Below are 17,408 nucleotides of genomic sequence, written 5' to 3' on the forward strand. Positions count from 1 at the left end.
GACGTTTACACAGAGAACAGGAATGCAAAAAATAAAATTGATAGATAAAAAAAGTCGGAGAACTGATTAAGGTCCAAGAAGATATTTTTAAATTTAGATTTCACGCATATTCTTAAATGTTTTCCCTATTAAAAAGGATAAGGGACTTTTCCTAATTACACGTTTTTTGTGTTTCTTAATTGCTACTTTGTGTCAACCAACCACGATTTGTTAAAGCCACAACTGCATTCCACACATTTTTGGCACAGGCCACCCTCTCAACAACTGAGGTGCATACTTCATTAAACAGGATTATTTTTTTCAAATTTTGTTTATTCATACTTCAAATATGCTAGAACATACATAGCGCGATAACATTACTGAAATAAGAAAATTTCACTGTACATGTGAGCAGCAGAGACTCTCAGCAGATGAAACTGTGATCTCCTACCCAAGACCAATGGAGTTCTGAGGCAGGAGAGGGCAACATTATGCAGCAGTGTTGCCTAAATTATGGGGCAGGAAAAGAGAAAAGGGCAAATTATGCAAGCATAATGAGGGAAGCCTGTGATAGCATTTTCTCAATTATTTTATTATTTTTACACGTTAACACTGCCTGGGCAAGGGTTTCTCTTCATCAATACCAGTTTAACACCCATATACACCAAAAAGTAACTGAAAATTGACCAGTCAACTTTTGTGAAGGGCCTTCATCTGCACTGCAGTAAGTGGCACTGCGTTTTTAGTAACTTCTGATTACTTTGAGCTAGGAACACATTATTTTTGTTGTAATCTGGAGATTATGCAGATGATGAGGTATTAAGTGGAAAATGCAGCATTACGCAGAAAATGTTGCAGCTGCAGAATCTAATAATGTCAGTCGCCCTGCTCTTCCTGAACAACTTCATTTCTCACTCCCTTCTCTTCACCCCTCTCTCCTAAGCGCATCAAACCTTCTCAATGCGAGCCTACTTCACTTTGGAATAGGTCCCGCACCTTAGTTTTGGGGTGCACCCCCTCCAACAACTTTTTCCTGCGTCGCCCTCTATCCCATTCAATCAATTAAGCATCAGGTTTCTTGTCTTTTTCCACGTACTACAGGGCCACCTGTCCTAAGATCAAGAAGTTGCCCCTTTCCTTATGTGTATTTATGTGGCATTTCTATAGCGCAAACCTAGCCAAAGACAGCACAGCACTGTATAGCGTCAAATAAGGGTATACAGTTAACGATTTCTGGGAGAGGTAGCTGGTTAGTGACTTATTTGTGCTCACAAACTTTCTACTGCTATTGTCTCCCATGCTCTCCAGCACCATACAGGCCAGGAAGGACTCTGCGTTTCCACTGTCGTGCAGTAGTCATTTCGGCCACTAACAATAGCTGGAATAGGATCTTCCACACCATAGATGTAAGATGTTCCAAGCCCTTTGGAAGTAATCCCAAAATTATACCTGTTGGATCCGTTTCTATAGGGACACTTGGCTACCTGATTTAATCCAAGATCACACTTCCTTTCAATATGTTCAGCACTTAGCAGGCCCATCATATATGCAGGAGTCCCCCCTCGCTGGTTAGCCTTTCCAGCAACTCTGTCATCTCTGAACTTTTTGGGAGTTTATCTGGTGTTAGGCATCACTTTACAGAGGAGCTCCCTCGTTTGACAGATAGACAGACAGATACACAATGTATTCCACTTTTTAGGTTGATTTCCGTACCGACACCCTTTTACCACTTTAATTGAGATTTCCATTTCACTTGCATCTGTGATGTTATGAGCATTTTGTAAACATTGGAAATCCATCCCTTCCTTCTGTGGTATGCTGCATCTTCTCACGGTCTCATCGCTGTTTCCCTAACTTCTGGTTGCAATATATATATCTATATATCCTAGTGGGCGGTTGCAACTAAGTAGTTCTAGTTTGGACCATTTTTTCCATAAACTGAGCTTTTTTTGTTTTGCCAATAACTTTGGCGCCATTTGATGAACTTCACGAAATTTTCAAAACTTATACTTTGATCCGTTCAGCTACTGTCTTGAAAGTTCCAGGGTGATCTGTCAAGCGAGGGCCGAGAAAGAGGGACGGGGTCCCAGAACACTTTTTACCCATTCTACGTCAATGGGATTGTTCAAATTTTTTTAACACAACTACAGCCTGTACCACTGAATGGAATTGCACCAAATTTGGTAGAAAGCTAGCTCGTTGTCCAGAAAGCACTCTTTTTGTGATATGGTGTAAATCCGTTCTGTAGTTTCTAAGATATTAGAGTTTAAAAAAAAAAATATATATATAGGGCCCTGGATCCTCTGCGGATTCAGACTTGTGTATCTGGATTCGGATCCGGAGGAAAAGGAAGGCCCCGATTGGCTGGCCGCAACCAGACAGAAAAGTTGTGGTTGCCATTTTGTTTGTTGCATCGGCTTGGGGGTGGGAAAAGAAGGAGTGCAAAAACATAAGGGGTCAGGATATAGGTATCCTGTCCCCATAGGACACATAGAGAGGTCCCTCGTGGGCAAAAAGTTGCCCAATTTTTGTTGTTGTCATCTGATCCAGAATAAATTAATAAGAAAAAAATAATAATTAAAAACACCCACTGGATCCAACCTCATGCTGTGCATGGGCAAAGGCCATGCGCAGCTTGGGTTTGGGTGCTCGGTTCTGGTTATATTTACGTGTGTGCGTGCTAAATTTACTGAAAAAAACAAAGGTTACAGGGCCATTAAAGTTAGGTTTTGAATTTCCTCACACAAGACCATAGAAATCCAGCAGTTATAGTTTACTCAAGCAACTATAACTGGCGCCCTAAGGTAACTATAACTTGCACCTTCGCCATGTAATTACAGTAATCAGTCCCTAATTACCAAAGTGAGATCTTTTAATTTGCTTCAAAAACTGGCAAAAAGTATCTCCTAGCCTACGCTCACTACGCTCACTACCATACTACAAACATCCGACCAAATATACACAGGGCCAATGGAATTATTTGTTTCAGTGGCTGTGGTATTTTTCGGCATAATTATGTCTTTGCCGCATTTGCCCCAAAATCTGTCATCTGCTGCATAATCTGAAGATGTTTGCAAGCTCAAACAGATCAAAAGTTACTAAAATCGCAGTGACCTGTACTGTTGTGCAGTGGAAAGCCCTACGCAAAGGCTGACTGTTTAGCTTTCAGTTGATTATTACTTTATTTAGATGGTAAACCGGTACTAATGAGGAGAAAACTTTGTCCAGAGTGCTAACGTGAACAAAATTACAAAATTATCAAGTAATATAATTTAAAAATGCGCTGCATTAGGTTGCATCATTTGCCTTTTCTTGCCACATTATTTAGTCAACCATGCCACATTATTTAGTCCCTTGCTGCCGCATGATTTCAGTGGGCCTAAGTATACAGAAGAAAGTAACAATGCTTGTCTCCACGCTTGGGCGTCAGCGTTCTTCAAGAAAGAAACAAAACATGGATCCTTGTACAGCAGAATGTGTACAGACCTTCAGATCTCCTACGAGATCAGGATCCTGTGCACCCTTTAGGAGTGCATGATTAGGAATATGTTTGAAGTATTGTGTCCCTTAGTGGGGATGGGTGGGTGCTCCACACTGTTCAGTGAACCTAAGGGTGCTGCTGCAGTGAGCACTGCAGCAGCAACCTCTAGTTCACTGAACTGTTCAAGGAAATCCTCTCCTTAGGTTTACAAGAGTTGTGAAACAGCACATCTACCAACCCATCTGGGCAAGTCAGTGAAACTCAAATTGTCCTGTCTTTCTCCTCAGCATATTCAGATCTTCTGCCTAGGGCACAGGTTTCCAGCTGCCTCCTTGCTGTCACTTGTTTACCTTGTGGTATGTACCTACAGCACCCATTGTTCCCCGGCCGGCTGTTCACTGGCACTTAACCGCCAGCGGGTGTGTGTGCTGAACGGAGTATACACCACAATGGCCTCCAACTAGAGATTTCACCATCTGTTTAGAGGTCTTCCGCTGCCTGTTCGCTAGCTGAAAAGCTACATTTTATAGTAGTTCTTATGAGCTATTTTCTTTAAGATTTTATTTTCCTGCCAGTCCACTCACCACAGAACACAATCCTGAAGAGGACAGTGGGACCTCTTCAGAAAAAGGCACCAGTGAGTCTTTCTTCACTGTTCCGCGTAGAAGCCCCACTGATTAGAAACCGAATAAAATCTATGCTCAGCTTCAGTTCAGATTTTGCATAACACGCGTTATGAAATACCTTTAATTGTGGCATCACGCTGGTCCTTTCAGCCTTATCTCTGTGTGTGTTTTTTAGAGATTCTTTTTAGATTTGAAAACAAAGTGAAATTACAAAACAAACAAGAATTTTAATTTGCACAAGAATAGTATAGAAAGGACACATAGTAATCCTGAGGTTTAATAATTTACGCCAATGCTTCTGGATGGCAGTAGCAGTGGACCAGGCCCCGCAGAGTGTCTCCGTCGTTTAAGTGACAGTGTCGGGCTTCCCCCCTTTCACCCACATCTGCTCTATTGGCCCTCCACATGGACCCTACTTTCTCCCACTTGCAGGGGCATCCCCAGCCTTACGTGTTTTTTTAGCAGATTATTTTGTACAGAACATGCCTGTGCCCCCACAACACCAGGTTTACACTTTGAACTCCAATGCCCTTAACCAGGAAAAGAATGGACTATTTTAAACATTACCAGAGGTTTAAATGTTTGTACATATTATTTGCATTATTTAATTTTGCTCTCTCCCTGCTGCTGCTATACTGATGAATGTTGTTAATATAGTTCACCCACAAACAATGGTTTATCAAACGTTGAAAATATTCATGAAAACTTAACAGTGAAACATGTCAAACAGTTATAATTCTGTATTTTTTAACAAATAGCCCAAATTTGAAAGGTCCAGAGAAGCCTTTAAAGATTTCTATGGTAACAAATAGCAAACATTACAATGTAGTAGATGAAAATTCCTCATTCATGGTTAAAGTAAGACAAGTATGACGCCAGTATGAAACAAGTATTTGCAATGCAATGGGTGTTGCATTTGCTCGAGTTAGAGCTATTAGTGTTATAAATTCCTAATTAGAAATTTCTTGTCCTATAAATTGAAAATGGAAAGTAAAACAGTTGACATAAGCGAGCGGATTCAATGTGCCATGGCCGCAATGAGCATAAGTGCGAAGAAGAGACACAAAAAGAAAAAGAAGTTTGCTTGCAGTCAAACGTATCGGAACGTGCAATCATCCATGTAACAGAGTCGATGGCCTAGATGGTAACTAAACTGCCCCAAGAAGGGACAAACGTAAAGCATTTACCAATGATAACAAAGGATTTTTGAAAAGTGAAGCCTATGAACGATTAATAGTGATGGGCGTGGTTAAAACCCCACAGATACATTACAACAGGCCAGAGCGCATGCACGCTCAAACGAAAAAAATGACTATGGAGCCCCTTTTCACTATGTAATTTTTGCCACCAAAGACGAGGGACTCCTAGACAGCATTGCATGTCTGCTCAAGTACAAGTGTCCTTACACAACAAACAAATCCAGAGGAAAAAATAAAACACAGACATTCTCCTTTTCTCCCCTATGGGAAATCTATAGGGCTGTTAAGACCAATGACGACCAAAAGTGGCTTTTTAGGTAAATATTTCAGACCCTACTCCTTCTCGAAAGGTTGCAACCACATGTAGGCAATTTTGAAAACTAAACTCCTGGTCCACTGCAACAATCTTCAAAGCTTGACATAATGTAGTATTATACACTCTAGAGCCAGTGAATCACGTTAATGCAACCAATATATACATACATAAATATACATATATATATATTTTTTTTATCACAGTTGCTGAAGAAGTACTTGACTATGAAAGCAGTAAGTATGTTATTCTGTGCAAATTGGTAGCAAAGACCAGTTCAGCTCAAACACCACTAAAAAAAATATTCATTAAATAAAGGAGACCAGCGTATGCAAACTGGAGAGTGGCATTTGTAAAAGTGACCAGAAATATGGCTCACAGTTCAGTATGTCTGGGCTGCATAGTCAGAGCCCAAACAGTTAAAGCCTATCCAGCCAAAGAATACAAGCTGCATTAAAGTTCTACATTGGTTACACTTAAAGTAACACATGAAAGTAAAGGCCCCAAACTGTGGCTCCCAACATGTGCAGATCGCAAGTGTGATGAGGCGCACCAGTGGCTGTTTGCCCTGCAAAACACACATTGGCAAAGCCGATAGGTCTCGCTTTTCCGACCTACTAGCTTTGCCAACGGTTTTTACCCTTGCTGCACACCATCTCAGATGTTGTTAAGTGTGGATTGAGTTAAAAATATATATATTTAAAATATATATATATATATATATATATATATATATATATATATATATATCCTCCAACACTCCCTTAATATATCAGGAGAACCAGGACACCTCCGATGTGTATATGTGATATATATATATATTTTATTTTTTTTATTAAAAAAAAAAAAGTTATCTGCAGCCATCCCATCAATGCACGTACCACATGTGTGTGCCTACAAAATGGCACAGGCACTTTTCTATTTAATTTAATTGCTAAAAAGAGAAGAACGTAAAATGCACCCTGTTTTTTTAAGGGGTGGTGGGCGGGGGAGCAAAAGCAACATCGTAACGTCAAAGCAACATGGTGGAGGGGAGAATCATCACAGGAGGGACACTGAAGCAACAAGGAATGGCTGGAGAGGATGCAAAAGCAACAGGATATGGCAGGAGCAAAGGCAACACAGTGGTTGAAGAAACAACAGGGGAGTTTGGAGCGAACAACATGGTAGGCGTGGGTGGGGAAAAGAATAGGAAGAAGCATGCGGCCCAGTGCAAGCGGGAAGAAGCATTTGGGTAACAGAGAGTAACAGAGCGCAGAGGAGAGATGTCTAGGAAGGAAACGGCTCCCAAACACAGCCACTCTGCTGGAATGCTTTACAAAAAATTAAAACGTAATGCTTGAAAAGCAAGCAGAGGAAGCAGCAATGCCAGACAATTAAAGGGAGTATAAGGAGGCAATGCTCCATGGGAGGGATAAGCAACACACTGACACGCTGGGGAACCAATAAGAGGCAGTCAAAGGAGAATAATAAGGAAAGCTGACCTATGGTAAGCAATGGGCAAGCTCCAAGTCCTTCAGTTTCCTTGGTAAGCTAGGTGGTCAATTACTATGCCCCACTCATTACCACAGCAGAAATGGGATTGTCATTCTTATGTGCTCTATTTTCAAACCAGCTTTAAGATCACAAAAACCTAGGCAGCCATGCAGTGCACCGAACCCTCCTAGGTGGACAATGATATAGTGAAGATGTAGGAGAATGAGCAGAAGGAGAGTGCAACATTAAAAATGCTGTGCAATGAACAACCATTGGCTTGAGGATCACTTTAGTGTCCAGGCTTAGCCTCGGACTCTTAGGGCATCAGGCCAGGGCTCCGCATGTATCCTAGGAAAGGTTACCCACAATTAGGGATTACATGAAGAGACAGTTCGGCAGACATTGGTGCTTGTGCTAAAGTACTGCTCAAACGTTTTATGGCACCCTACTAAGGAGGATTTTGTGGATTATTACTCACTTCATCTCTGTGTAAATATATGCTAATAGTTTTTACTTACAGCCAGTGCTTATTTGGAACCAGTGATTGCAGGTGGAGGAACTAGCACTTATTTGTGGGGACCAAGATGTATTTTGCATCATCAGACTTTGACCCGTAACAAGATAGAGAAAGGGAAAAGATAGATAAACACTGATAATCGGGCGGGAAATGAGTGAAAAGAACCTGCAAGAGGGAGATAAAAGCACACGAAGCATATAGTTAAGGATGAAAGAGACATGAAGTGGAAAAAAGGCTAGACAATATTGGTATTTGGCAGGCCCTACATACTGAGAAAAACTTAAAGCTCTGGCACATATTCTTCAACAAATTAAACTGCCTAGACCTCTAAACGTTCTTTTTGCACAAAGTACGTGGGCCAAGGACCACCAGGGCACTGGAATTATGCAGCATGGGAGCACAAAATTATGCATCACAGTTAACTAAATTATGTGGCATGAAAAGGCAAACTATGAGGGATAATTCTGCACATTTTGTGACAGTATTTTGCAATGTTTACACATGGTAATAATGTCTGGGCAAAGATTTCACTTCATGAATACCAGTTTAACAACCAATGATAGAAATAAGCAAATTAAATATGTACAATTAACCTTTGCGAAAGGTCTTCCAATGCACGCAAATACGTCACTATAGTTTAGCAACTTTTGATCTATTTAAGCTAGAAACAAATTTTCTTTCTTGTTAAAATAAGCAGATTATGCATCAGATAATGGATTATGTGTAAAATGCAGCAAATCGAAAATTATGCGGATAAAACCATGGTTGGAGAATCCCATAATTCCAGGGCCCCCCCCATTATCCCCTGCTGGCCTTCACATCATCCGTAACCTCTCAAGTGCTCCAACGGCATTTCAGGAGACAATGTGCCCAGTGGTGGCTGCTCTGGGCCTGTATCTGGACTGCTGAACATTTTAGGAAGTTTGAAAAAGCAGACACCTTTGCCAGCACTGGTCAACACTTTTGGGAGAAACCTTCCTTGTTTCATGCAATACAAATATTAATTTGCTAGGAAATTGGCTGTTTCTGTTAATCTTGTTAAAAACGCCAGACTCTGAGAAAGCAAAGCTCCGATGGCTCTTGCAGCAACTGGTATTCAACATTTGCGCTTCCCATTCAACCATCTACAATAAGTATATGCCGTACCACATGCGTGGTTATAATTGTTTTCGATTTTCATCAAAAATGGCTTAGGTATAACAGATATGGTTAAGTGAATAATGTAAGAACCCTACATAGTTTCAATGTCAAAGTAGTAGAGACCAATAGAAGGCCGAAAAAACAGGAGGGCCCACTTTTCTTCTTTTATCAACACTGCAACAGTCCAAAGATTGACACATTCCTGAAAGAAATTTAGCCTAGTCAGTGCCAACAATTCTGCTTCAGGTGAATTCAGTTTTTTCCACCAGTAACTTCGATTTTTGGACAGTCACTGTGCAATCATGTCAGCCACACACAATACTCAGGCCCTTTAGTCCCACCTTTAAAAATGTGCCTTCATGTTTGTTATTCATAGACTTCAAGGATGCCTGCAGACAAAAGGGGAGCCAACTTCATCTCCATTTTGCAAGAACAGTCGAGTGGCGAGAGTGGTCAATAAACAAAAATATGGGTGTCTATATGTTAGAAATGAATTATTTTCATTCAATACTGGTATCATTGATAAATTAATAGGATGATCACAATTCCATATATGCATCCCACCCTCCGGGAAGGGAAACATCGCACCGCCAAATAAAACATGGTAAACCAGATACACTTACAGAATCCCACTAAAATTGTGGTACCCGGCTCGTACCCCCTTAACCAACTTTGTCACTAACTTCAGCTTGACTGTCTTCAAAGGTCTGCTAAAAATCTCGATCAAGGAGTGATGAGACTACCAATGAGGAAACGTGGCATTCCCATCAGCTCTTTCACCAACCATTATACTTCATGACAGTCTTACATATAAAGTATGTGCTGAAAAGGACATCCTGTTAACGGGAAGGCAATTGCTATACACATGGAAGTGCGCAGGTGAACGGTCAAACAATACAGGCACCACGACTAGGTAGAAAATTCTATGCCAGTGGTGTCTATAGGATATGCAGGAGGCCAGATCCAGGATAGATTTTTTTAACAATTACGAACTATGGGAAAAAAAACTTCTATTACGTTTCACTTCATGTTACTCGGTCTTAGGCGGATATATTGAAAACCTGAAATGCATCTGGACCACCTATAAATAAAATGAACAACCATGCTGTAGGCAGTCTTGACAATCGTGCAGGCCACATTGATTTTTTATAACCATTTTACTACTTTCAATAATGTGTGCCATGTGATTCTCACAAATTACCAGCTTCCTAACCTACCTGGTGACCTAAAGGTTAATGGCTTACAAAGGCTGGTCAGTATTTTTCTACCAACCCATCTTTAAGTGGCCTTTCTATGGTCCCCAAAATTTCTTGTGTTTCTGTGGGATTTATATAGAAGATTCGGAGAAACATGAAGGGAGCATCTATTATTAATGGGAGCGGCCAAACTTCTAAAAAAAAAAAGTTTACTAAAAGCCTTTTATGCCACTTTTATGAAAACTCAATCAATTATTCCATTCACTGCGACCTGTCCCTTGACCGGAGACTTTGTTTCTAAACCCCAGATTCCATGGGGTAGCTTTTCTGAAAGGTGGAATTTTTCACAGATGTCCAGTTTTGTAGACCTGCTAAGGCAGTTGGTGAACCATTTACTTTTCTTTTGGCTTTTTTGCCATACATATTTATTGCATTTAACCAGTGCTTTAAATGGAAAAATAGAAGTGCAGGTACTCTGTACCAGAGTACCTGCTTGTTTCCCAGAAGTGTCGGTACTCTCCAATTAAAAGTATTACGTTTTTCTTGAGATGTGCCGGTACTCTCCCTCTGAAAATAAAAAAGTGCCGGTACTCAGTACCTGGGAGTACCAGCCCATTTAAAGCACTGCAATTAACCAAATACAATAGGAGGTTAAACGTCTTATTGTAATAAACTGCACTGTATAACCACACAGTAGTACCTATGCAGTGGAAGAAGACGAGGTATAAAGAAGAAAGCAAGTATGAATGAACAACGATTTACAAAGTCCCCTGCATCAGCCTAGGTGGCCTCTCAACTAACCAGGCTGATGCCCAAGCCCTTGCTGAACTGCTTGCAGGAATTATTTGACCCGATCATCGAGCCCCGCGGTGCCGCTGCCAGGTACAGCTGGCAAGTTCTTAATAAGAGATGGTGTGGGAAAACAGGGAATCCCAGCTAAAGCACTGGTCCTTGGGAGATTTGGACTTCTGTATTTCATTACATACGCAAAGGATTGCATCAAAGGTTGCAGGCTATCCCTCTGGGTTAGCCCGGTGCTACTATCTCCTGAGCAGCCCACAGTAAGACAGGTAGGAGTCAAAAGACGTTCAGAAAGAAAGGCTTAGAACAGTTAGACCCCACTGCAGGCTACAAAGGGTACAAGAAGTAAATTTAGGTCAAAAAAGGCCCCATGTATTGTTAAAAACTTCCAATTGATCATTCAGTTTACGGATCATTTCCCTGTGATTTCGTTTGGCTTTTAATGAAATGCATCCCAAACAATATTTGTGTAAGAGCAAACAATCTTCATTTTTTCACTGTATTTTTGGATGGCTACATTTACTTAATACAATGTGTCTCCTGCATATGATCAACAAGAAGACTTGATTCAAGAACTGGTACATTTTTTAATGGTAAGTTCACATTCAGTGCATAAACTATCTGATACTGAGGGGGGGCAGTGGACTTTAAACTCCTAGTGCCACATTGACCATGCAGAATTACTTTCAACAAAGTTGCTGGCAAGCACTACACGGCGTTCATCAGTTTGAACAAACTGAATTTCATTGCATCAAACAAACAACCTTGCAATTTGCATGTAGCTGGCTTCACTCAAACAGCGGCGCAAAGTCAACAAGCAAACCAGAGTGTAAATCTGGAGTGTTTGCCGGGGCATTAAAGCCTTAGGGTAGCAATCAGAACTCACCGGTGTGCAAAACACCACATGGAGAGACCACAAACTAGAATCAAATACTTTAAAAATAAGAAACTAACTGTCTGGTACCATTCGGGCCTTCTGAGTATGCAAAATACAGGCAAACACAAAGGATTGCTTGTTCTCGTACCTTGGCCTGCTGACCTGTACAAGACAGGCCTGTGCAAATAAAGAGAACAAAACGATGATGTCACAAGTCTTGAAACAATCCGTTCAAAAAAAAAAAAAAAAACAAGCACCAACTCCAAATTTATGGATGTGTAACACCACCAATAGGGAAAAAAAAAAAAAACCACTTCAATCCTGCAGGATTATGCACTGTTAATACGAAATTCGGTAGCAACACCGGATGTAGTTGGACACCCAAATATAGTTGGAAGACTTGACTTCCACACATCCCACTAAAAAAATAATTCAAATGATCAAATCTACACTAAACCAGTATTAATTCACCATCACAATAATCAGATTGGCAAAAACAATCATTGATGAATATAATTTGATTTCTGCGAGGCACATCAACTTTAAAATAAAAAACAAACATTATTCACACTTGCAATAATCAGCTTCACAATAGCAAAAACAATCTATACGGATCTAATTTGACTCCGAGAGGCACTGTCATATTAAACAATCTCTGTGGCTTACCAGATCTTGACTTTATGATGTCACTGAACTCGTTGCTCTGGGCACCATCCAGGGTGTCTTCTTGTGCTCCGTAGTTTGCCATGCTGGTACAACCTTAATTTTCTTGATTTCCAGATGTTTGTGGATCCAATTTCTACACAACTCCAGTACTTCCTTTAATCCAAGCCCGCTCATGCACTTTGCTTGCTGCTCAAAAGCACACCTGAAAATGATAAGATGAGGGCATGGGTTCCAAAATTTGAAACAAAATATCAGTGTCCAGGAAGTGCCATTGTTAGGGTTTGTTTCATAGTGTGATCCCACCAACAGCCTAAGGGAAAATATGTATTTCTCTCTATGTGCATTTGAAACAAATCGCGTCTGGTTACTCAACTGTTCTGGTTTATCCGTATCAATGAATCTTAACATTTGGAGTTGTTCAGAAATTATTTTGAACAATCCTGATTCTTTCAAACATACAGGACGTCTTTATACAAGTTTGAAATCATCTCCAACATTAAAAAAAACCATGGCAAGGGTGCAATGCGGAGCTTAGTTTCAGTCTGCTCTACTGTGAAATGAGGGGACAATTTTCATCCATAGCATGCGTTAGCCTGCTGTACGTTTTTCACCGCAACTTAAGTCTGCCCATATTCTGATGATGCCTCAATACAAGTTAAGACTAGACTGTTAGGAAATGTTCCTTAACATTTGGAGAAGTGCTCCCCTTGACCCCTCCCATGACCTTAATCCTCTAGATTCCACTGCCATTGGACTGCCAGTTTTTGCAAGAGTAGGACCTGGCATGTGCCAGGACTCTGCAGAGCGCATTTGGGGCCAGATGTACGAAGCATTTTTCAAGTCGCAAAGGGTCCGATTCGCAGAATCGGCCCGTTTGCGACTTGAAAAATGCTTTTGGGGTTTTGCGATTCGGTATTAGGAAGGGGCGTGTCAAGGGCGTCCCTTCCTAATACCGAATCCAAATGGCATGTATGATTGTTTTGTGACCACGAATGCGGTCGCAAAACAGTCGCAGTTAGCACCAGTTTCAAACTAGTGCTAACCCATTCGCAAACGGGAGGGGTCCCCATGGGACCGCTCCCCCTTTGTCAATGGCAGCGAAAATATTTTTTCAGAGCAGAAAAAATTCAAAGAAAACTTTTCATTTTTGTTTTTGAAATGCATCTCGTTTTCCAGCAGGCCACCATCCCTGTGAGGGCTGCCATTTCCAATGGGGTTGCAAACTGCGACCTACCTCATTAATATTCATGAGGTAGGTCATTTGCGACCCCACTGGGAATCACAGACAGTGTCACCTACACTGTTGTACATCTGGTTTTGCGACATTGCGAGTCTCTAAGACTCGCAGTTTGCGAGTCGCAAAACCGGATCTTTGTACATGTGGCCCTTGATGTCTAAAACTGCACGACAGTGAGAGTCTGATGACTGCAGCATTAGTGTTATTGTTTGTTGTCCAGATATTGGTTGTATGTACAAGAGACCTTTCTTTGTTGGCTTACTGCTAATATTGTTTGCTACCATGAAGATAACTGGAGTGGTGACTTCAGTATGCTTCTTAGTGTATTTTGTATGTTCCTCTACTTTGCGAAATAAAAATAAATGTATATACAAAAAATAATTGCACCACAGGCCAGTGAACTAACCAGTAGATATGCCATTTATGGTACGAGTAAGGGTTGCCATTGACTTTTCCAAAAAAAGTCTTGAAACCACTTGGCAATCGTGGTGTTGTTTGGTCTGTTTGCAGTAATCTATATTGGTATCTTAAGGTGCAAAATAATAATTGTAAAAAAATAACAAAAAGTTGGCACCTGCTTCTTGTCTGCCCTCCCACACAGAAAAAAAAATGCAGAGCTGGGAAAAAACAACAAAAAGAAAATGTTTCCTTCCCGAAAAGAAATATTATTCTTTCAGCGTTTTTATGCTCTGGTCTGGAATTCAAGACTCCTGAAACACTTCATGAGACCACACAGCCTATGTGAATAGCCCCTAAGCCACCGAAAATAAACATTCTGCCAGCCCAGGGGTCATTGTTTCACCCCTAAGCCAGAGAAATATTCATGCACATGTTTAAATTAACAAGTGCCATTTCATATGAATTTCAATATGGACTTACTGGGCATTTAAACTCTGATCTGCATCGTGTTACGTTACGTGCATTTGTACGGGGCATGATTTCTGCCACTGGTTCGATCTTGTGACTCAGAATGTGTTTGATGAACAATTAGGCAATCCAGTCTCTGTATTCTGCTCAAGGCTTGGGAAGGACCTGACATTTCCAGTTTTTGGGGAACCTCTGATTACATTCATAAGACACTAACGAATGGCTAGTGTAAAACAGTTGGATTTAAAACACCACAGTGGATCATGAAATTGAGAAAGTTGGGTCTTTATCATTGACTTAATGCAAAAGTTCTTCTCTATGCCAGCAAAATTTAAGCTTAATTTGGACTAGCCATCAACCACACACCAGTAAACGTGCTTGGTCACGTGACTTGTAACTCACAGCGCCGCAGGGGCTGATGGGATGTATGTCAAACTCCCGGCCACTTTCACAAGAGCTTTGGTACAGTTTCACATTTAATGTACTCTTGGGGCAATGGTTTAATCCGTGCACAGTTTTACGGTAAGAAAAATAATAGTATGTGCAAAACACAATGCGTTCAGTGGATGAAGGGGTTTAGAGTTCGACCGTGGCAGTGAATTCAAGTACTGTAACAACTCGGCACTTTTCCAAAGCAGGAATAAGCTAGGTCCCCTTCCCTTGCAGTGAGAGCTGGAAGCCCCGCTCCGCGTGCTCGGATTTCCTGACAGCTCCACCCCGGGAAGACATTAAAGAGCAGGGCCGAAGGGGGGCGGGTGCTTTTTTCTTTTAATTAAGGGTGTCCGCCCCTCCCCCGGTTGTCACTAACCCGACCGCTTGAGGACACACACACCCAACGCCTTGAGGGGCGGCCCCATCCCAGTAAGATCTGAGGCCCCCAGACAACAGCCCTGGATCTTCAAAATCTATTTAAGTCCTCTCATGAAGGCAGAGGAATCCTTGCGTTCAAAAAAAGGTGCCGCTTCTGATGGGCCTGCAGGACATCTCCCGCTCGTGCCAATTTAGACACTTGCCTGCACCCACAAACTTTTTCTCTCAGTTTGTGCAAGGAACACACCCGAATTTCAAAGGAAACGCGTGATCATCTGAGCAGCGATCCTTTTAGAATATATATCGTACATTACTCGAAAAATGATCAAATGTGTAGTTTCTGCCAGTTGAAGATGTCAGCATTGCTGTGTACTTTACAACTCGGTGCACCATAACCTGCCATATGGTGCCAGTAGACAATGAGAGTAACCGTGGACTTGATTTTACGGGAACATGCATTTAATGACAAGAAAAACGCACTTGAGTGTCGGTCGGGCAGACTGTGGTTGAGGGAATTAGACAGAAACAACAGGCTGGAGACACGTCCCTAGCTCAGTCAATGAGCTGCTGTTTCGCCCTGGGAAAACCTCGCAGTCTCACGGCTGGTGACTCTCAGGAATGCGGCAACCCCATAAACACCGCTGGGTTTGGTGCCTGGCTGCAAACTTGTCTCCCTCCCCCGGGGCCTGGCCTCTTAATATGTAATCCTCGGTTAGCCCTGCGCATGCAGAAGGCACCTGCAGCTCCGAGTCCACACTTAAAACCGAGGGCCCTGGCCCCGCCTTCGTGCACACAACGCATGTGTGGCACTGTACGATCTGGGCCAACATAGGCGAGGGCTTGTCATCTCCACTCAGACCACAAACTAGAACCATCAGAGTAAAAACTAGGTGATCCTGGCGGAACGCACCGGAGGAAACGCGTTTATTTTTAAACGGGGGAGGGAGGGAGGTGTTCTAAAATAAAGAAAATCATCGCACATTAGACAAGGGGAGCTTGTAAACTGTGCCCCGTTCTATCTCCCAGAGAGTCACGGAAAAGGGAGAAGTGAGAAAAACAAATGTCTGGGCGTTTTTTTCTACACATGGACGCCCAGTATGTTAACAAAACATTTTGCCAGACATCTAAAGTTGTACCATGTCAGGTGAGTGATGGTTGCACCGCATCCCGCAACTTGTAGCTTTGCACTCCGCAAGAGACAGTACAGCGCTGTAACAATCAAGGCGTGTGATGTCTACGAACACCCGAGTTGGGACAGCGAGAAATCTACGCTGCCTATAGTCTAAAATGCATATGGTAAACAGATTTTTTTTTTAAACAACATCACACCATAAGAAGCGCCATATAGCCAGCCCCTCCCCCTCTACCTGTCGGCGCTGAGCCCCGCTCTTGTTGGAACCCGATCCCCCCCACTCATGAATTGTTCCCCGGCTCCCTGAGCCTACCTGCTGCCGCGCGTCTTTGTCCCGCACTCTCGCCGGAGCCCCCGCACACCCGGCCGGGGAAGGCGCCTCCTTCCCTCCCTCTGCTTGGGAACCAGCAGCTGCTTCCAGTGACGGAGGAGAGAGCGCGGCTCCACGCCCCACACTCCCAAACCGAACAAAATTTTTTTTTAAAAAAAGGGAAAAACAGTAACTTTGTACCCAATAGCCTTGACGGAGACGTAAGCGGGGGAAGAAATTCGAGGATAAGATACTGTGCAGGGCTCTGGCGCTCAGGGTGTCTTCTGCCTCCCCCGTCCTGCTGAGCAAACTTTGCACAGATCTGTGGCAGCAACTGGTCCCTGTCCTCTCCCGCCCTCTCCAGCCGCTGCCCTCCGACCCCGCGGCGGCCCTTCCCCCTGTCAGTGTCCCCCCGCCTAGGCTGCTGCTCCGCCTCCCCGGCAGCGGCGGGCTCACAACCTCACAACTCTCCCGGCTAAACCCGGCCAGCCTGGGAAAACGTGGCACGGTCACCTGACAGCCGCCCGCCCCGCCGCCAGTCCCCGCCCCGGGAGTGACAGCGGAGGCTCGCCTTGCTACCGGGCCCGGGAGAAGCCTTTGTCGGGGCGCCCTGGCCTGGCGGGAGGGTGAGGGGTTCACTTCAGCCTGTGCTTCCGAGACGCTGGTATCCCACGCTCCCCAGCATGCGTGCTAACTTTAGGCAGGGGGACAGTGCAGCCACACAGGGGACAGGTGCCAGCTGCAATGCTTGCGGGAAAAATAACCATAAAAATACGAATAA

At 42.8% G+C, this 17,408-nt stretch overlaps 1 protein-coding gene across 4 annotated transcripts in view; it reads right to left on the reverse strand.

Annotated features, from left to right (window-relative positions):
• The window catches only part of UTRN (utrophin), a 1,374,288-nt gene extending 1,357,210 nt beyond the window's left edge, over positions 1-17,078 (reverse strand). Inside the window, exons 1-2 of one of the 4 annotated variants that reach the window (XM_069235249.1) lie at positions 16,631-17,074; positions 12,272-12,473 (exon numbers count right to left, since the gene is read on the reverse strand). In XM_069235249.1, coding sequence (XP_069091350.1) covers positions 12,272-12,353 — 82 coding nt within the window. In that variant the 5' untranslated portion in view covers positions 12,354-12,473; positions 16,631-17,074. Of the gene's footprint in view, positions 1-12,271; positions 12,474-16,630 lie in introns of all 4 variants that reach the window. The other 3 variants (XM_069235248.1, XM_069235247.1, XM_069235251.1) reach the window with 3 other exon arrangements.
• Between the last annotated feature and the right edge of the window lie 330 nt (positions 17,079-17,408).

This window comes from Pleurodeles waltl, chromosome 5 (assembly GCF_031143425.1).
Source record: "Pleurodeles waltl isolate 20211129_DDA chromosome 5, aPleWal1.hap1.20221129, whole genome shotgun sequence".
In the NCBI taxonomy this organism is placed as follows: Eukaryota; Metazoa; Chordata; class Amphibia; order Caudata; family Salamandridae; genus Pleurodeles; species Pleurodeles waltl.